The sequence below is a fragment of the Nanorana parkeri genome, unplaced genomic scaffold, assembly GCF_000935625.1.
Source record: "Nanorana parkeri isolate BGI_ZX_2015 unplaced genomic scaffold, ASM93562v1 scaffold424, whole genome shotgun sequence".
Lineage (NCBI taxonomy): Eukaryota > Metazoa > Chordata > Amphibia > Anura > Dicroglossidae > Nanorana > Nanorana parkeri.
The window spans coordinates 16175-37935 of record NW_017306692.1 but is presented as its reverse complement, the minus strand read 5'-3'; the positions used below and the strand labels follow the sequence as shown (position 1 = coordinate 37935).

General features: G+C 38.3%; 1 protein-coding gene across 1 annotated transcript in view; it reads left to right on the top strand.

Moving 5' to 3' along the window:
- LOC108789851 (dihydroxyacetone phosphate acyltransferase-like) overlaps positions 1 to 17698 on the top strand; it is a 35544-nt gene extending 17846 nt beyond the window's left edge. Inside the window, exons 7-16 of the mRNA XM_018559978.1 lie at positions 550 to 701; positions 2315 to 2445; positions 5409 to 5632; positions 8560 to 8802; positions 10048 to 10127; positions 11201 to 11335; positions 11819 to 11918; positions 13962 to 14055; positions 16559 to 16620; positions 17414 to 17698. Of these exons, the coding sequence (XP_018415480.1) occupies positions 550 to 701; positions 2315 to 2445; positions 5409 to 5632; positions 8560 to 8802; positions 10048 to 10127; positions 11201 to 11335; positions 11819 to 11918; positions 13962 to 14055; positions 16559 to 16620; positions 17414 to 17451 (1259 nt within the window). The 3' untranslated portion in view covers positions 17452 to 17698. The remainder of the gene's footprint in view (positions 1 to 549; positions 702 to 2314; positions 2446 to 5408; positions 5633 to 8559; positions 8803 to 10047; positions 10128 to 11200; positions 11336 to 11818; positions 11919 to 13961; positions 14056 to 16558; positions 16621 to 17413) is intronic.
- The last annotated feature ends 4063 nt before the right edge of the window (positions 17699 to 21761 follow it).

The window sequence follows — 21761 nt, the reverse complement described above, 5'->3', positions numbered from 1 at the left end:
ATTATCATCTGTGTCCCTATTTGGGAATTCTTATCCTTCACTGACAGTCATTTACAGCATGCCTGTCTTGGCCTTTTGACACAGAAAGTATTAAACCAGAAACAGCTAGCAATTAATTTTATCAGAAGGAAGCCAGTAATGGAAGCCCACATACACAGATTAAATGTGTGAAAAAAATGTGTTTCCATCCATACCTAGCTGTTGGTGCAAACGTTTTCTTTTTTCCCTTCATCACTGGCTTTACTGCTGGTGCTCCCTAATGCTGCTACTTTAAAGGGAAAAAACACAGTGTCCCCAGTGCTAAACCCAAAAGTAAATGGCAAATAGTTGTCATTTACCTAAATGCCTTTAGAAAAACATGATTTTTCCTATGGTCTTTATTTAGAGACCTTGCTAGTTGTGTTTACAGGTTAAAAAAATCATCTCATTGATAATAGTTTGCTGCTTATTTTCATAAAGTCAGTCTTAGATACCAACTGTACATAGTGAAAATAAATAGAGATAAAAAGTAATATAGAAAAGTTGTAATAGGTTGTGTTTGTGTTGCAGGGCTTTTGAATGTTGTTATGGAGCCATTCTTAAAAGGAGAAGTATTTGATACTTACCTCGTTCCCGTCAGCATCAGCTATGAAAGATTATTAGAGGAAGAATTCTATGCGCAAGAACTTTTAGGAGCTCAAAAACCCAAAGAATCCACATCAGTAAGATATACTTCAGGCTGATATAATGCCATCTATTATGTGTGGCATAGTTGGCATAGTAGAGAAGTGGTGCTGGATCAAAAGTGCTCAGTGTCATTTTCTAAAGGAGTCCAAGTTGTACCATTTTTGAAGAACCACACTAATGGCGCTGACCATTTTTGGAGGTATACTCCTCCATGTCCAGTCCATTTTTTTAACATTCCATCTTAACACCAAACACCATGGAGCATCAAATACCTATGTTGTCATGCTGCCGACTCAAAAGTGTTCCAGCAATTTAGCTTTTACCCACTCTGATTTCATCTATAAGCATCCATCCTCTCATGACTTAGAAATGGCCACCCCTACCCTGAGTTCCAATTCCATTTATCATTACCATTAACATATTAGGAAGCTAACAACATTAAAATGTCACCTCAACCCAGCTCCTCACCCAAATGTCATCTGGCTACTGCCACCCCTTTCTAATATAATCTGGCCTATTCTGCTCAAATAACATACACATGCCTTCTCAAAAGCAATAGTCCGTCCGTCCCCCCACCCCACCCCCATGTCATCCAGGTGTACTGGCTTGCTCAGATGTCAACATTGCAGTTGAATTACACTTGCCACCTGCTCCCATAAATTAAATAACATCATAATGCCCACAACTCTCCTTAAGGTGTCACCTAGTCCAGCTTAGATGTCAACTACTCAATTGTCTAATGATGTCTGAACAGATCACATTTACTGCCCCATATCAGATGTCTATCTGCCACTGCTATAATATCTTTCGAATATAGAGTTGAAATGTTAATACATTTCAACTGGACATTGCTTAAATTAGGCCAGATTTCACTCCCCATCCCCATGAGAGCCCAGTAGTCTAAAAAACTTCCCAAAATTGTGTACAATTAGTTCTCTCTCACAGACTCCCAGAAGTGGATGAGCACCCATTTATAACAGAGATGGCATGACTACATCGTCCTGCCCAACACATTTTCCTTAGATATGACCAGGCATGCTGTAGGCCTCAGAAGTGACTGGTTATTTTTTTATGTTTCTCTTCTGATGTGACCAGACCTTTCCCTTGTGCCAGATGTGATCCTACTACTTGTTTTCAGTAGCAAACTAGGTCTAAAATGTCCCTCATCAATTAAGACAAACAGAAAAGTAGATCTGTGTTTTTAATCATAGCTAGTGCAGAAAACATATTATGTAACATTATTAATTTTACGGGTTATTATCTGTTGTTTTATTTTATTAATATGTCCTAATGTGTCCTACCAATGAGACACAGCCTCTTCTATCTGTGATCTCCCACCTCTGCATTACCTCTGGCTGTAATGCTGAATCATCAGCTTCAATACTTTATGGGTGACTAACCTAGAACAAGTACGCAGATAAGAAGTACTGACTCTGCCCTGCCTTTATGCCTGCATACTTGTGTTGGGTTATTGAAAGCCTGGCAGCTAGCATTTTTAGAAGGAGGTGGACAATGGCAACATCCATATCAGTATAGGTTTCCAATGAGATGTGTATTGCTCAGCCTAAGAAATTGATGTCTCCATTATCAATGAGTAGATGAGTATAAAGCAACATTGCTTCATTCATATGATTTTCTTTCGTTGTAGGGTTTGATGAAAGCCAGGAAGCTTCTAAGTGAGAATTTTGGAAATATCCACATTCACTTCGGACAGCCATTGTCTTTACAGTCACTAGCTTCTGGGAGAATAAATCGCTCTGAATATAATCTTACCCCAAGGTACTGTGCCATAGACATTATGGGGTTGATTTACAAAAAGCAAACTGGTTGATCACTTTGCAAAGGAATTTGTATTTTGCAAAGGCAGTTTCCCTTACTTAGTGAATGTGAGGAAAATTCACCTTGAAAGAATACCAATCACATTCAAAGTGCAAAGTAAAATTAAAAAAACTTTTTTTGCTTGCACATGATTGGATGATGGAGGTCAGCAAAGCCTGACCTCATTCTCTAAGTTAAGGGAACATTTCTTTGTAAAGGGCAAATTCCTTTGTAAAGCGAAAAGCCAATTTGCCTTTAGTAAATCAACCCCTATAGTATAATCATTAAACATCCCATAAATTCTTCAAAAATTTCTTATGTTTAATTTGAAAACGCGTGTATTAATCATTGTTTAAAAGTTATGCCCACCCACAGGCCTCCACTTTTGTGTTTGTTTGTTTCCTGGCTCTACCCACACCTTTCCTACCTATTATTTCCTCACTTATCTCTATGACATAGAATGTATTTAGGCTCCTCAATTTAGGGGTCTATTCACAAAGGTGCCGAAGGATCCAGCCGTAGCTTCGGCTGATCTTTTGGCTAGCTTTGGTTGCGGGAGCAGCTGCTGTATGGACTAAGCCGAAGTGACAGCCGAAGCGGGGCTGTACGCCTTGCACTTGACAGCTGGGCGGAGCCAGCCATGATCTCAGGGTCGGCTGCGTACAGTTGTAATGACAGATCAGCATCCCCAAATGACCTGGGGATGCTGATTTGTCATTAAACAATAATAACTGGGCCAGCTCTGCCCTGTTGTTATTCATTGGCCGGGACCTGCTAGAAGACTCTAGCAGGTGGTGGCCAATAGGAAACAGTTAGGCAGAGCTAGCTGTCACTGCTTGTTTTTTTATTATTATTTTTTCTTTTTTTTTTAATCTTTTTTGATTTTTTTAAATGTATTATTTATTTACATTTTGTAAACATTTTCTTCAACTTTTATTCTTTTTATTTCATCTTTTTTCACTATTTGCTATTCTGCTCTGTACCACGGAGGTACCGAGTAGAATAGCCGAGCTGAATTGGGGCGAACGGCAGCGAGTGAGCTGCCGGAGCTTCGGCTCAGCCGATCCAGATGTTGGATTGGCTGAGTCGAAGTCCTTCTGCACTTGACTATAGTGCAGCCGAAGGCAGCCAATGCATGATTGATTTCAGCCGATGTACGGCTGAAGTCAGCCGTACTGAGCCGTAGTGAATACCTGAATAGTTGTTCGACTCACTTCACTACGGCTCGGTTATTCACTCGGCTGCCTTCGATCGGTCAGGCTGGAAAACTTTTTGCAAGTCGAACACAAATTGATGGATTAGTGGCGTTTCTGTACGAAAAAAATCACAACATGAATGCTGCACATGCGCAAACGAAAATCCGTTCTGTCGATCGACAAAATTAGTATTTCTAACAAATGATTATCGAGATGACATTGGTCTGTTCTTGATGGACTATTTGAGCTAGAATCGAAAGAGGGTTCTTGGCAGCAATTAAAATTTCAGAGCGAAAATTGCAGATTGTTTGGGCACCTTTAAAGAGATTTCCACTCACTGTCGCAGTGACAACAGTTTCACCAGAGAGGAAGTGAGGAAAAATCTGCAACAAAGACACAGACAGCAATTTAACCATCTAAGTACCGGAGCATTTTTTTTCCCCACACATGTTAAAGTCTGAATTATTGGATAGAAAATTACTTTACAACCCCAAACAATGATATATTTTCTGAAAGCAGAGCCCTGTAGAAAAAAAAGAGGGCTGGGGCAGCACATTTGCAGGCTGCTACATCTGATCTGGGTGACTGTACAGCTGCCCAGATCACTTATACATAACAAGCATCGCCTGCTGAAACAAGCATCACCTGCAGCAGCAGCTATGATCTTGGCATAAGCTCCTTTATTATGCCCTCTAGCATTTTACAAACTACCGATGTTAGACTGATAGTTCCCAGGTTGGCTGCACTTTAAGACCATCATAAGGTTCTGAAGTGGTTAAACTGACTGGGTTACTAGTCTTCCCCTAATTTACCAGTAAATAGCATTGATATTTCTGTCTGTGTTGGTCTTGGTAATTTTTCCTCACTTCTTGTCTGGTGAATATGTTGTTATCATGATAGTATGAGAGGGGAAACCCCTTTAATTGAGTCCTGGACAGCAGTAAAAATCTGAAAGGGATTTTAATCATTCTCTACTCTGTTCAAGCCAGAAAAAAAATGTTTTAAGCTAAGCATTACACACTGGAGGAGCACTTAGTGTAGGGCAAGTATATTTACTAAATACTTTTTTATCAAATGCCTGTCCGTCTAATTAAAGTGATATTAAAGTCGGAAGGTTTTTAAACCATTTCAAATGCTGAAGAAATCACGTACAATGGATGCAGCTTCTTGATGTTTAAAAGTTTTAGCTTTCTGCAAAATCAGCTGATCCCCTGAGCACTGGTCCTGATATCCTGTTTTATGGTGGCTCTTTTCCCTTGCAGGGTCCTGTGGAGCCTCTCCTGTGTGCTAGTAAGTTGTGTGTGTCTCCACAAACACATAGGCACAGTAAGGCAAGTTGATGGACAGCTGCTGGAGACAGTGCTCTCCCTTGTGATCTGGTACTGGACAAGAAGTTAGGGGAAGCTGAGCTGAGAGCATTTAACCCAGTTGTTTTGAAACATGAAGATTGTAATGCTTGGGCAAACATTTACAAAAATACTTTTCTTGGCAACTTATATTTGTTTAATCTCGATTCATTATTGAAAAAAAAAGTTTGAGGGTTTAATACTACTTTAATTTATTACATAAGTGGTTGTGCTCATCATGTTCTTAAACACTACTTTGTTCTTCATTTAAAAAAATTAAAGGTATACCTGGTAAAATAGCCTTTACCTGTTCACAAAATATACAGACATTTGAATATTTTGTCAACATATTAATACATTTTGTGACTCTTGCATGATTTAGGCATCTATCACATCGACCATCGGAGGGTATTCAAAAGTTTATAACAGAAATAGCCTATAAAATAGAGCTTCACCAAATAGCCAACATGGTCATCAGCCCTGGAGCCTTGATAGCAGCCATTTTGTTGCAGAATTTACCGGCTTTGAACTTCAAAATGCTGATTGAAAAAACACTGTGGCTGAAGGATTTAACAGAAGCCTTTGGAGGAAATTTAGAATGGCCTGGTATGTATTTAGATTGTAGGCACAACTGATATTTACAGTTGGTTACTAATTTACAATGATAAGGCTAAGGCAGATATGCTTGATGTTTGTTTACGAACAACCAAGCCACTTTGAATCACATTATTTTGCTGCCTGATTTTTTCTTTGATTTTAGTGTAATCTATGTATTTAAATGCATTCTGCAGCTGAAACTTACAATTGTCAATACGGGGCCAGTTAGATGAACTGCTAACATAGTCTACCAGGCTTGTTTTTAAAGCCGGGTATACACACTTATATTTTCTTTGTTTGGCTGAATGAAGAAAATATAACAGATTCCTTATGAGCGTTGATCGAGAAATCCCCTGCTGTCTGCATTGTTGTTGTCTGCTGGCGGCTGCTGACAGAATACCTGAAAGGGAACTAGCAGCTAAATCGCTGCTAGCTCCCTTCGGCCAATAATTTTGCAACCAGCAAGCTCCTTCGATCAGCTGATCGAGGGATGCCAAGCAGAAGGGTGCAGGGTGCCAACAGTGGCACCCACTTTGCAAATTTTGTCCGTTTGATCGGGAACTTCTTCAGGAGGCACATGGGAATCATGCCTCTTCTATGCTCTGGTGTGTAAAGTAGATAATAGGTGAGGCTGCCAACCCAACTGAAAACCCCAAGATATTGAACTTCCTTAAATAGTAATGTACTTGATGTCTAGACTGCAGCAGAAAGCACTTTATCCAATCACTTCACTATATCCTATGATGTACAGTAAGTAAACTCAGTTATTGTAGTAGGTTTAAATAGCTCCAGTCCAGGGGTGCCCTCAGCTCTCTGGCTCCAGGGATTATCTTTTATATGCTGTGCTTTAAGAACCCCATACTTAAAAAAGCCCCTATCAGCATAAAGTAAAAATAAAAAAAACGAAATTATTGAAAATATCCATTCTCTAAAATAAAAGTCCCTTGCAGCAAAAATGTTTTCTATGGACATACAGCAGCTAAAAATAACCAGCAACCACACAATAAAATCAAAGAGAAAAAAGCTCCCAATAATAACGAAAAAACAGCAAAGTGGTTTATTGGTCAAAGATCAGAATTAAAGTACAGTTTATGAATTGGCCCTAATCAATCCCTATGCAATTTATCAGCTTTCCCTACAGCAACTCCCAATGCACTGACACTATGGGGGTGATTTACTAACCTAAACACACACACACACACACCAGGTGTGTGTGATTTTCACACAGCAAAACGTATTTATCAACCAAAAAGTCTCTAAAAGAATATTTCCACTAATGCCATATATGGAAAAATCATGCACATGATGCATATATAATGCTGCTTCACAGTTTAGACAAAAATGGTTAGCTCATGCATTTACATTCCTGCATTCATCAACGCAAGCAACATAACATAGAGCTAATTTACACCACATTACCTTGCAATTCATTGCAGGGTTTTGCACAACCCACCTGCTGGGTGTGTACACACTACAAAGGTGTTTCGATTAATCCCATAGATCATGCTGGGAGGGAACACACTACAGAGGTGTATACACGTTCGTGGTGTGTTTAAAAGGTTAGTAAATCAACCCCTATGGCTTCCCTGTCCCCCTGCCCCCCCCACCCCCTCCTGAGGGAGCTGGCTTTTCTAAAAGCCCCCTTAGTGGCCCTTCTAAGTCTGCTGTCCACAGATCAGTGCATTATGGTTTAAAAAAATTCCCAGATGACCCTGGATATAAATTAGCTGGGACTGCGAATCTCGAACCTGCAGGTCCTCCCTGACAATGGGGGAAACCTGAACCTCATTCTTATATCTGACACTAGACATCACTGCCAGTGCATCTATTATATTGTTAATAGATTAAAATGAGAAGCAACACCAGTAGTATTCTGTGTCTACAACACTACCTGCTTGTTAAAAATGGAGACTACAGAATTTTAATATATTTCTATTCATACAAGCTGCTGTGTGATGTGCGGATATTTTTGGACACAGTGTTCTAGTTCTTCCTTCTACACTCTTTTTCTTCAAATCTATTTATCAATTTATTAGATTGCTCCAAAAAAATCATCTTGTGTCTTTTTGAATTACAAATTAGACACAGAGGTTTCAGAAGGTGTCTTAGCTGTTTATATTATCTATGTATGTTTTGTTTTGTGTGCTGGGCACCAATATTAACCACTGTTAGAAAAATAATATTAAAAATATCTTGTTTTCATGCCTAAAAACAGAGAGTATAGTTCAACATTTAATTTTATTAAGAAAAATATAATATGCAGTATTTATAAAAAACACTACCAAATAACTTATAGATAACTTATAGATTACATTAAGAGGGTTATTCACAGAAGAGTCAAAGGATCCAGCCGTAGCTTCGGTTGATCATTCAGCTCGCTGCGGCCGACTGAGCCCTTTGGTTGAGTCGAACCGAAGGGCTGCTGTACGGGTTATTCACAATAGCCCGTACAGCAGCCAAAGGGTTAGTCGTAGTGACAGGCAAATAGGGGTGAACGGCAGCGAGTGAGCTGTTGGATCGGCTGAGCCAAACTCCTTCGGCACTGCAGAGCATGTTCAGCTGACCGAAGGCAGCAGATGCACGGCTGATTTTAGCCGATGTACGGCGGAAATCAGCCGCACAAGGCTGAAGTGAATAGCCGAACAGCGTTCGGCTCACTTCACTTTGGCTGGGTTATTCACTCGGCTGCCTTCGGCTGCTTTGTGAATAACCCCCTAAATGTTTTAGTTAGTCTACAAACCGCTGATTGCAAATCACTAGCTGATAGCTGATTGAAATGTAATTCTTAATTTTAGTACTTAGATATCTTGAGTACTGTATATTGCAAAAACAGTTTTTCAACTTGACTCTACTTGTGATTTTCTATATTTTATTCTACAACATCATATGTCTGCATATGTCTGCAAGCTAACGTGTTTTTTTAATTTGTGTTACAGGTAACATACCTTTTGATGAAGTGGTTCGGTCCAGTCTACACCTACATTCAAACTTTATGAGCCTTATGGGTGACCAGGTAGTTTTGCTTGAACATAGTAATCATGACATGGCCGAAGACTTGGTGAACAGACGAGCAGCCACATATCTGATAGGCGCCTCCTACAGAAACCAGCTGGTTAATGTTTACATACGGCCTGCTCTGGTTGTATTGGCTTGTAAATTGGCACAAACGTTCAAGAAAGGTATGATCTGTTTTCTGACATATATTGTATGTGATAACTGAATGCCTACTTTTTACTGGAATTAAAGTGAAGAATCACACAGCAAAAATGTCAAAAGTGTGTCAGTCATTTACGAACAGAAACTAAAAACAAGCTCAGTCATGAAGGGGTTAATCCAAATAAAAATCCAGGTAGGAGGTTGAGCCAGTATAGCAACTGCTGTCCTTAAAGAAGAACTCTGGGTAATCTTTTTATTAACCCTTGCAGTAAGGCTACCCCCGTACTGCAAGGGTTAAGTGCTCATTTTGGTCTAGGGCTGAAAATAAATATACTCACCCAATCATCTGAGCCAGCTGGCTGTGACAGAGGTCTCTGAAGCCTGTCACTTCCTCCATTGCAGCGATGATAATCCCTTGGTGTCCTCACATCCTATACAATATGTATAGAACGTGATAACTCAGGGGCCTTAGACTGCTGCAGCTGAGCGGGTGAGAGACACTCTATGGACCGGTCTAAGAGCAAGCTGGCTCGGAGGTTTAGGACAAATTGGGCATAAATGGAAAAAGCCATAAAAATGTCTACATAGGACACATCTGGTTCCACCCATATTTAGCTGAATATTCAAAGCCAGTTGTGCATACAGTTTCAGAAATGCTAGATCACTTTCCCCTGTGTGGCATACACAATGGAAATGCCCAACTGTCATCCTTTTATAAATAATTTGCTAACATAACCATTAAACTCCCAGGTGCTTTTTCACAATGGCACTGATTTAACAGTTATTTGTTGTAGTGCCATTTTCAAATGGAATCCACTCTCAGCTGCTCTGGTAGGTCCTAACAGACTTCAGTAATGCAACTGCTATCTGTCAGGGACAGCTGCTGTCCAAAACTAAGCCCAGAAGCTTACTGGTCCGTTCCTGGGCTTCTGATCATGCTACCAAGCCCTCAAGTATAGCGTCCCATAGTAGAAAATGCAATGCTTTTACATTATGTACAGTACTTCTTATGATTCCCGCAGCCATAATAACTAGGGAATTGCTGATCAAGCTCTGCCATACCTTACACTACAGCAATAAGTCACTGCAATAGTGATCTGTTGCATGCTAATACCAGCACGAAATAGGATCCCAATTATAAGTGATCTACTGTATTATTGCAAAGTTGCATGGGGGGGTCAGGATCAGGTCTCCCCTGTATTAGTGCTATCCAATTTAATCAAAGTATTATTCAGTAACGTTTTCTAACTAAATCATCTCTGTTTCAGATGATGTTTACAAATCATTTACATTTCTGAGAAGAGTTCTTTTTAGAGAGTTCATATTTTTCCCAGGATATGAAGAACAGGTAAGTCACATTACGTCTATATTTTAGCATGTCAATATTATATGTGCTAAATCTAATACTTATTAAAACTGTAACAACACTTTTTCAAAAAACAAAAAAGAAAACTTGACCTGGGAGAAATAAAGTGGCTGCCATGGTTGACCTCTCTTTCACTAGCCACTAAATGGAAATGAAGAGGAATTAAAATATATTAAGAATGTTTGTTCTTGCCTTTATTCACAGAGAACGAACATTCACAGAGATTTGCAGGGCAAATGGCTCCGTAAATTCATCATAATTAGACCCCATGAAGCTTGTACCTCAGGTGGGAGTGCCTGGAACAGCACAAAGACATTTTAAAATAATTAAGCCACTTGCAAGCACTTTTAGATTATATGTAATAATAATAATAAAAACATTTTTTTCCATTTAGTATTCTTTATAATGTGGGTGATTTCAGCTTATTCATAGTCCAGCAGCTGTAATATACGCTGCCTGGCCAAAAAAGTAATGACTTGGATTAGCAAAGCAAATAGGTAAGAGCTGTAGGTTGCTTCATTTGGTCAGGTCTAGCTAGGTTCATCAACGTGAGCTATGAGGTCAGCTGCCTACCTGAATATATTGAATGACCAGTTTTTTCTGTCAATTCATTTTTTCTTCCCTGATGGCACGGACATATTCCGTTGTGAAAGAGTGGTTTAGGGAGCATGCAACATAATTTTCCCATTTGGATTGGCCACCGCAGAGTCCAGACCTCAACCCCATTGACAATCTTTTGAATGTGCTGGAGAAGATTTTACACAGTGGTCAGACTCTCCCATCATCACTACAAGATCTTGGTGAAAAATGAATGCAACTCTGGATGGAAATAAATGTTGTAACCTTGCATAAGCTTTCCAAGACAATGCTATGGCGAATGCATGCTGTAAAGAAAGCTATAGGGGTTCCAACTAAATATTAGCGCGCGTGACTTTTTTTGGCCAGGCAGTGTATTGTGTGTGTGTGACAAACTGCATTTAACAGAGGTGTAGGTATTTGCTAAAATATTATGTGTACAGATATTTAAATGCATACTGTTAACTAATTTCTGGCAGGACTTTGAAGAAGGCTGTTCCTTGCTTGGCAAATATGATGCTATTCACATAACATCAGATGAAATGATCTCAGCCGATACCCATGTCACTTGCTTTTTATTCAGAATGCTGCATCCTGTTCTTGAAGGCTACCAGGTACGTGTGTTGAAACAACAGTCTGAATCTGGCCTACACAGCTAGAGAGGCCAGTGTAAAACATTTAGCTCCCATTCATGCTTGAGCTTGAGCATTTTCAGGTGATTTAAAAGCAGTTTTTTGCATGTTTTTGTGGTGTTGTTTTAGCCAGTGGAAAGCTAGTTACTAGGAGGAGGAAATGGTTGAAAAATATGTATGACGCATGTTTTTCAGGCTCTACCTTTGAAATCTAGTTTTTTTGGCTACAGCTGAGAAGCAACACAATGCTCAGGTGTGAGCAGGCACCACTAAAAATGATGGAATGTTTAATCTTGATTGCTGTGCTTTGGGAAAAGAATGACATATGACGATAAAATCAAGAATTAAATGTTATTGGTTTGAATTTTTTTTTATAAATGACTATCTCCCAGTTAAGCAATGATTGACTTTGGACTACATAAAGCTTTAGTGGATTCATATTGCTGCATGTTTCTTTTTGTCCAGTTAGCTTGCACCTACCTTACACAGGATATGTTTGAGAATTTTACAGAAAAACAATATATATCTGGTATGAGAAGTTTTGTCTTCCAAAGTATTGCAACAGGTAAGTCAATTGTCTGTTATACAGACAGAGAATTGAATAAGACCTCTGGTATTTTGGTATCTGGTATGGTAGAAAAAGTCTATACATTATTACGGTACTTTAGGTTTTAATGAAGCATCCCACAACAATTGGGGTGTGTTATAAGCTATATCCTCCATAACACTAATAATGTATATACAATACTCTTAGTATAGCCTGAAAATGTTGGTATTTTTAGTGGATCTGGTGGTGCACTTAAGAGGGAGACAGTGTAGACGAAGGAACAATTTGCATCTATAACAAAGATTTTAGCTGAAAGTTAAAGTGACACTAAACTCAGGATTTAAATCTTAAAAATACATTCAAGTACCATAATTATTAACAAAATTGTATCCTATTTGTTCATTACCCAGCTGTAGATCCTCAAATCATCTCTGAATTGGTGCTGACACTGTCCTTCCTTCTGGAGGGTTGCTACTTTTGTTCCCCATGGTCCCTCTGTGTGTTGTAAAGTAGCCATCGCTCCAAACTCTCTCCCGTGATGGACTATAATCTCAATACAAATTAGTAAACTAAACATGAGATTGTAGTCCATCATGGGAGTGAGCTTGGAGCGGTGCCTACTTTACAACACACACACAGGGGCCATGGGGAACAAAAGTAGCCACTCTCCAGAAGGAAGGACAGTGTCAGCACCAATTCATAGATAATGTGGGGATCTTCACCTGATTGATACACAAATAAAATGAACATTTCTGTTAATAGTTAGGGTACTTGAATTCATTTTTGAGATTTAACTACTGAGTTTAGTGTCACTTTAAAGTGTATGTCTAGCCAAAATTATTTTTCTTAGCATAAAGTGGGGAAAATATTAGAACCCCTGTTAGATTTTTACTGCTATCCAGGGTTCCTGTTTCATACTCACTTCTGGTCCTGCTAACCCAGGAAGTGAGAGGAATTCTCCAACAGCAGTGCAGTCAAAAAATAAAATGCTTTACTTAAGTAGAATAATATAAGAAGGCTTAAACTCCTGTCAAATTTTGATTTCCGTCCATGACCCTGTTGCAGATTGCCCCTCCTGTCAGGTAAAAACGTTGTCAGCAGGGCAGGAAGTGAGAGTAAATCAATCAAATGGAGCCCCGGATAGAAGTTAAGACCTGACAGGGGTTCTATTTCTTTCCCACTCTATCCAAACCTAGAACAAAAAGTTTTTGGCTTGACATACACCTTAGGAGCGGGTTCTGTGCAAGAGTCAGTGGCTAATTAGATGCTCCATGATGCAAGCTGATGAATCAGACATTGAAAATGCTGCTGGTAGCTTTTGGTGCAGGCCTCTTGGCACAGAAGATGAGATCTCTAAGGAAGGACCTTCTTACCCCAGCCTTCCCTTAGGCATAGATTACTTTTTGCTGCTACTGCCTTCTTTAGAAGAACCAGAACACTGTCCTGTGTGGTGAAAATATAATCCAAGTTTTTTAAACATATATACATGGCATGTTAACAGCAAAAGGTAAGAGCTACATTGTTTACATTTCAGGATATATTCATACCATTTTGATAATTTATGCATAGAAGCTCAATAACATTTGACATACTCCTCATTAATACCAGCCAAACCCACTTATGTAACCCTCTAAAATCCCAAACTCCTGTGAATTTCCAGAAGACACTCTTATCTCTCACACATAACAAGTTGCCTGGGTATGGGACAACCTAGCACTTCTCAAACCTAATACCATAAACAATCAGCCGTTGTCACACATTCACACATTCTAGTTTATACACGCTCTACACGCTTGGAGGAGCTGAGGAGAAGAAGACCATAGTCAGTATGTCAGGAGCATGGCTGAAGCCATATTCAGAATTCTGAACATGTTGAGTTTTCTGTACATGAAACTACTGATCTATTTGCCTACTAATGATTATGAAAATGGTATGTTCTATTCTTTTGACATATCCTGACATTTTCTTATTTTTTAAACAGTGCAATGACTGAATTCTCAGTTATTTCATGAATATATCTTCTTTATACCATTTCAAACAGTTTATTTTGTGTCTTCACAGGAGCCAGCAGTTGTTATGAAACCTTGTCTTCTGATATGTTAAAGAACTCACTGGCATCTTTAGTGAATCTAGGTGTTGTGGAGGCCAGTAAATCGTAAGAGCAACACTTTCCATCTAATATAACACACTGTGGGTGTGGAATGGTGGGAGAAAAAGTAATAAAGCATATGCAGCATAGATGTTACTTAAAGGAATTATATTTATTAATGCACTGCAATTTTACCACGTTTAGTCACGTTTTGGTGTAGTACATTGCCTTTTGCTAGTATAATGCCTACCATTTTTATTGTGCTGGTGATGTTAGTTGCTTATTTCTAGGGTGATATTGTATGTCTAGTGTCAAATGCACTTTTATTTGGTATAAACGTAGTCATTATGTGTATATTTCCTCAGATTAGAAAAAAAACAGTAAAAGTGCCAAATAGGTCCATCACAAGTACAATAATTACTTACCAAAAAAAGGCTTAACATGTGCATAGTCCTTAATGTATACTGTTCAAATTATCCTCTTCACAAGGAACTTCTGCATTTAATTCATTACCTTAAATGCAGAGGAGAAGAATTATACACTGCTCAGCCTGCCCAGTGTTTCGGGCCTCTTGAATGCATGTGCCATTATTTCCATAAAACTCATGATAAAAAGCTGTTAATCCAGATGCAGGGAAATAATCCCTCATGCTACTATTTTAAAATAGTAAACATTCCTGCTTATACAGCAGTCATTTGATTCCATGGGTCACATGCTACTGAAGCTTTATATTTATGGTGTTTGTAAAAAGGGAGCAGGTATTTTGTGTGCCCCAAAAGAGGATCAAGGCAAAAGCTACAGAAAATCAGCTGTTATATGATCCAAGTCACAGAAAATTAAAATTCCTTTCCCCTGTCCTGCACTGTAACATTACTAATTCCCTTGATTAGTTATGCCCACAACCCAACTCAATCATTATTAGACATGTGCGATTTGTTTCGTTCCGAATCGAAATTCGGACGAATTTTCGTAAATTCGGACATTCGGATGTATCCGAATTCCGAATTACAGACATAACGAATGCAAACGAATCCGAATTTCCATTTCCGAAATTCGGTAGCGTTCGCACGAACGTTCGTTTCGTTTTCTGTTCTTATTCGTTTCTTATTCGTTTCGTTCGTTGGAGCAAAGTGACATTAGAGGAGAAAAATATTTTTTCCCCCTCAAATGTCACTTTTGCTTCAAACGAACGAAACGAATAAGAAACGAATAAGAAACGAATAAGAACAGAAAACGAAACGAACGTTCGTACTAACGCTACCGAATTTCGTCCGAATCCGAATCCGAATTGACTTTCACACCCGAATCCTGATAAACGAAATAACACAAATCCGAATTTAAAACGAAATGAAACGAATTTTTGGGCAGTGCACATGTCTAATAATTATAACCGTTAATTCTGTTTTCATATCTAAACTCTTTTTAAAAAAACCCATTAAATACTCCATTGATAATTTTGTTGACAGATTCCGTTGTTTGTGGTAAAATATACTCCCTGTTAAGTACACCAGAAGACCTTGTTTATCTTCTAGAAGTCATTTGAATAGTCATAGGTTTAAAGGAGGACTATGGGGTAAGTGTTTTTCCCCATAGTTCTCCTAAGGCTCACGGGAGGACATATACTAGCGTCTTCCTGTGACCCAAAGCTCAGTACATAGTGAGCTACAGCTCGTAGTATACTGAGAGCGCCACAGCCGGGACAGATCCCGGCATTACTGTCGAGATCCACCCTGCTGCGTGAGTGACAGCTAACTCTGCCTATCTAGAGGCAGAGCCAGCTGTACTCGCCCGCTCCCCCGTGCGTTCCGCCAGTCAGCGCTGGAGGATCAGAGCGGGGAGGGGGGAATCCCTGCAGGGAGCCATGAGTGACAGTCACAGCTCTCTGCAGGGAGATGGTCGAGAAGTGAGTGAGCGACGGTATGTGTTTGCTCACTTCCTGATCTATTGAGCCACCGTGTGACAGTTTCATTGTCACACGTCGGCTCGAACTATGAGGTTGAGTGAAAATCACTCACCTCATAGTTCTCCTTTAATGTTTGTGTTTTTAGTTGTAATTTTTAAATCTACACCTCATATGGAAAGTGCAGCTTGCATTGCACACTGCCTTTATACCAGCCATATATTCAAGTGTGCACACTGCCTTTATAACTGTCCACTATCAAGTGTGCATGCTACCTTCATACCTACCCACTATGAAGTGTGTATATACAGTATGTGGAGCACCCATCACTTGGAAAATTCTTGTGCAATTAATGTAAAACGTTTCAGAGAGAAATATGGAGTGCTGTCATTGTTACCCTTCTTCTAGAAAAGCTTGTTCCTGGGCTGAAATGCTGAGCAATTAGCTTCTGTAGTTACTTATGTTTACAAAATATGCATATCAAAGAAAGAGCCCTTGACTCTACCTGGTACACTGCATTTTTTGCTTTTAAACATATCAAAGCCACCGACATGCAACATACAACGATAAGGATGCTTAGCATAGAATCCCATGTGTTTTTGTGTTTTTTAAAATATAATGCTCAACTTAAACTAACATTCATATAGTTATAGTGTATTTGTTTTCTAGGTCAAGTGGAACAACATTTATTGCACATAGAAAGACAGCAAAGGATATGGTGACACTACTTGGTAAGGTGGTGAATGCTTTGACCATGTAATTTTTCTTCCACATAATACATTGTAACATACTATGTTATTGTATTTGTGTCTATGTATAGCCTTTTCAAAGGAACTCAATACGTGATTCCTGACGTCTTAGAGAAATTACAGAACCTGAAGCCAAAACTTTTTTTTAGCTTTGGATGGAGTGGATATGGATTAGAACACCTGCAAGGTTTTTATTGCCATCTGTGTTCTTGTTAGGGAGATTCACCCCTCTATTTGTCATTTGTCTATTTGTTATTACTAAACGTTAAAGAAAAACACAAATTTCGGGTTGTCACCAGAACAGAAAGAGATGGGAATTCTTCCAATAAGGAGTTCCAGTGACCCTGTTGACCACCAGGGATTTCCCTATCTTTGCATGGATTTCCTCTCACTTCATTTTGTTGCTATTAGACAGGAAGTGAAGGGAAATCTCCCCAATGGGATACAGATGGCAAAAAAAGCGGACATTGCTCTATCGGAAATTAATTTTTTTTTGATTTCAGGATATTTAACCTGAAATTATTCCCATAAATTATTTAGACGGGGGCGTTGGTCATATGTGGCCTATACTGGATTTTGATTATATAACTATTCTTATGTATGCTCTCACATGCTCCTTACATACATCAGAACATGTTATTGGTCTCAAAGTTATAGCTTTTGTTTAAACCTTTTTTTTTTTTTTTTAAATCTCCTCAAAGCTCTGGAAAAGAAGTACAGCATTATGGTGAATTCAGCTTTTGATACTGATTCTCTTTTTCTTTTACTTTTATAGAACCACATGAAGGAAAATTCCCAGCAGCCAGACTCTAAGGATCTTAACCAAATTTCACATTCCATCTCCAGTGGTGGCCGCTTGACAAAAATAAAATTTATTGAAACTCAGAAGCCAGCTCTCAGCATGCAGTCCATGGAAGAGCTACAATAACCATGTCATTCAACAGATACCACTGTGAAATACTACATTAAGCATTCATCTGTTGAAACATGTACAGCATAAAACTCAGTCAAGACTGCAGCCACTAAATTGAAACTCAGTAAATGTTTTTACTATAGACCATTGCACTAACAAAACAAATACTTGTAATAGGCTATATGATTAGGTTTATTATAGATTATATAATAATATTTCCTTAATTTGCATACTACTATAAAATGGAAATGCAATAGTGTGAATCACCTTTTAACTCTCTATGAGCACCAAAGCTCCACTGAGACAAGAAGCATTTGTAGCAGTTAATGCGCAGAAAGAATGCTGTATCCCACATCATTTTGGACAGCAAGTGCCATTCTTTAGCTCAGGGTAAAATGTGAGAATACATGTTAATGTGCCATAATCAACATTTAATGAACTCTGGAAACATATGATTCTTAACTGGAAATCTAGTATACAAGGATCTATACACAATCTTAACCACTGTCCCCTGTCGTTTTTGTTGCTTATTTTCTTTTATACAAATATATTTTTAGAAAAACTATTTTTACTTATTTCTTACTGGGAGATTGTTTTTGTTTTGCTTTTTTTTTTTAATTAACTTTCAATGGCTATGCAATTTGTTTAAAATGATAGCAGACAAATCATGTGACAGATATACTGTATATACCTTTATTACTCATACAGTTTACTTTATGTCATAGCATGTAATTTACAATGTAGCTACTGTGATGAAACTGTATATAAAATCTAAAATGAAACATCTTGGCTAATTACATTTTGTCATCTTTTGATTGATGTGAGTTTTGAATGGGTGCCAGTAGAGAGATTACTTATGCTGAAATAGAAGTTTATTGTACCTTGATGTTTTCCCAAGAATGAAAACATCTTAATAAAAGAGCTGTCCACCATAGAACAGTCAAATTCATTCCAAAGCAAACACTCAAACTGCCATGCACGGTATGTTCTGACATCCTGTACTGCACCAGATATTGATGTATCATCTTATATCAGACTTTTCAACATCTCTGGAGATTTTGGTTTAGGTTTATCAGGGTCAATACAAGCCTTGTACCTTACTGATCTCCAAAGAGAATGATACCCTAGAAATAACTAGAAATAACTTTGGACAGATCAGTAGAGTTTAGAACACCTAAAGCAAAGAAGCATAATGTAGAGCATAATCAGGGTACTGGTGTGTCTAACAACTGGAAAAAGGTTCATGAGTGTCTGAAGTGTCTGAAAGCTGGACCAAATGTGCTGTGGTTTCTTGAAACTAAACCACAGGTGCTAGATTGTTTGAGTCCATAAATCACAAAGCATAACCAGCAATCCAGGATGTTCAGTTGTCCCAGTAACATAGGAGAATGATTTGCATGGTACTGTCAACTATCGTTGAAAACTAAACAATAAATTATAAACTATCAAATGAGAACTAAAACCTTTATTTTTGAGATTTGTAATGGAGGTCAGATTTTTAAGAATTCTACTGTGCTTCTTACTGTTTTACCAGATTTATTTTTGGTTCATTTTTACCCACCTTACCATAATCGTATTACTCTTCAAGCCCAACAACATAAAATACATTGTTTCTATGCAGTGCATTAATGATGACCAACGGCCCTGAAACAGTTGCATGCAGTTTGGACTAACAGTATGGGTGTTTAATAAAATAATCGTATTCCTTGAAAAGTACCGCCACTTGTCAGATTTTCATTCAACAGCCTGCTATCTACAGACATCACACATTAGGTTGTATCTGTTCTATAAGATAATGGTTCTGGGTTTACAATTGGCCCAGGGGCATTTAGGGATTTATATGAGAAATAAAATCTGTGATTTTGCGGGTAAGATATTCAGTGGCATTGTGAGTTTTAGGTCCAATTTTTGTGCAAATGCAACACAAATGAATCTTGATGGGTTTTACTGAACTAGGATAACAAACTATAAACAGGCATTAAGCAAAGTAGGTTTGGGGACTAAAAGGGCAGAACAGGACTGGTAACTTGCAGGATAGAATACAGGATTCAGACACCAGTTTGCCATATCAACTAGGTGCAGCAAAGGCAGAATTCCAAGGTACAATGTCAGCAGTAGAAAGTCAAAATATATTGGCAATGTGTGGCTCTACAATAAAATGCAGAGTACCAAGGTATTACTATCAGAGTTTGATAACATAACATATGTCTATGCAAAACTGAGAAGGTGGTAACTAATCTGAAGGGGTTGATTTACTAGATGCAAATAGGCTGTTCACTTTGCAAGTGAATTTGCACTTTTCATTGAAGTTTCCCCTTAGCTTAGTGAATGAGGCGAAACTTTAATTTGCAAAGAATAACCAATCACTTGCAAAGAAAGTCAAAACAAACTGCACATGATTGGATGATGGAAGGCAGCAGAACTTCACCTCATTCACTAAGCTAAGGAGAAAATTCCCTTTCAAAGCGAACAGCCTATATGCCTTTAGTAAATCAACTCCAAAGAGCCCAATGATAAAAGCTGACAAAGTCAGCCGAAAGTAAAACAAGCAGGTTCTATTGTGTGATTAACTAATCACAATTACATGGAGAGGCACGTGGACTGCATAATGTTATGAACAAATTTAACCAGGTTTAAGTTTAACCTTAACTTAAGTTTATGAGTATATGAGTTAAACCTTAAGTTTAACTCATATTTTTAAGGAGGGGAAAGGAAGAGGGCTTCCGTTCTGTGAACGGAGCTAGAGTAAAGCCTGGAATTCTAATAAGCACAAGAATCAAACCTGAATCAACAGAATTACAAATAGTAACAGTGCAAATTTGAGAACCGCAAAACATTGGGCTGCTAATGTGTCTTTTCTTGAAACCTTCTGGGCTAAAATATATGATGATGATAGGACAGTTATAAAGCCTTTTTGCTAATTAAGACCGCCCAGTCTAGTCAACTCTGCTGAAACTGTATTAATAGGAAAATAAACGCAATTTCAATGGTGCTCCCAAAAAGCACAGAGTTGCCACTTTTAAATCTTGGAAATCTTCCTCTGACCTGAAGTTCCGGTATCGGGGAAGGTATCGGAGCATTTGGGCGAGTACGAGTCCCTAATTTTACCGCTTGACATGTTTGGTATCTATGTACTCGATGTGACCCCATCTTTTGTTTTTTACCAAGAAGTTGGGTATTATATTGTGTTTGTGTGCACTAAAATTCATTTTAGTGTTTTTTTTCCTAAATACTGTATGACGATTTGATAAACATTTGTGAAAAAATGCAGCTATTTTTATTCTATAGGGCCTCTGCTTCAATACAATATGTAATTATTTGGGGGTTTAAAGTAATGTTTGATCCAAAAAATTAAGATTTTACACTTGTGTGCAAATATCTGAAAATTGCTTCGGTGCTAAGGTGATTAAAGTATTTTGTTCAATTTGTGTGTGTGTGTGTGTGTGTGTGTGTGTGTGTGTTTCTAGTTGCTGTGATCTTTATTTATATTTATTATTTTTGATGGTTTCGTGAGTCTACTTGTTTATTGAAAATTGTTAAAAACTAAATATAGCAATGTATGCAAATATACGGCTAGTCACCTGCCCTTTCTCATAACTACCATGAATAAAGTGATGTCAAACAGACTCAGACTCATTTTTATTGTGCAAATAGGCTACTAATCAACCCTTCGGGGGCCATTTGTTAGAAGTTTCTGTCGTCAACATATATTCTGCTCTGAGTGTCTTTCTTTTGATTAAGGTGGTTGAGATTTTGCGTATAAGGCAGATTTTTTTTTTCTTAAATTGGCCAGGGAGCAGGTGTGAGTCCATTCAGCCATTACTAACCACCGATGTTAAATGAGATCTTTTAAATCATTGGTAAATTACTTGTTTCTAATTGTTCTTTCTGTATGGGTCAGTATGGATTCCCTGGGGTCTACCTTTTGTAAACACAGAGAATACTTAAAGCTGGTGACTTGTGCGCAAAGCACTAAAGTCACAAGGGACCAGTTATGGGAAATCTGCCCCTATCAGAGGATTTGGTTATAGTCCTTCATGCAGAAAGCAGCACAGGGCTTTACAGGACGCATACAGATTCAGAATGTTACGGCATTTTTAAAACTTAAAGTGTAACTGGCCACTTAAAGCAAACATAATACTACCTAAAATTAAAATTGGCAATATATATAAGACTCTGGTGAATCTTGGCTTATTCACAATTATAGCTT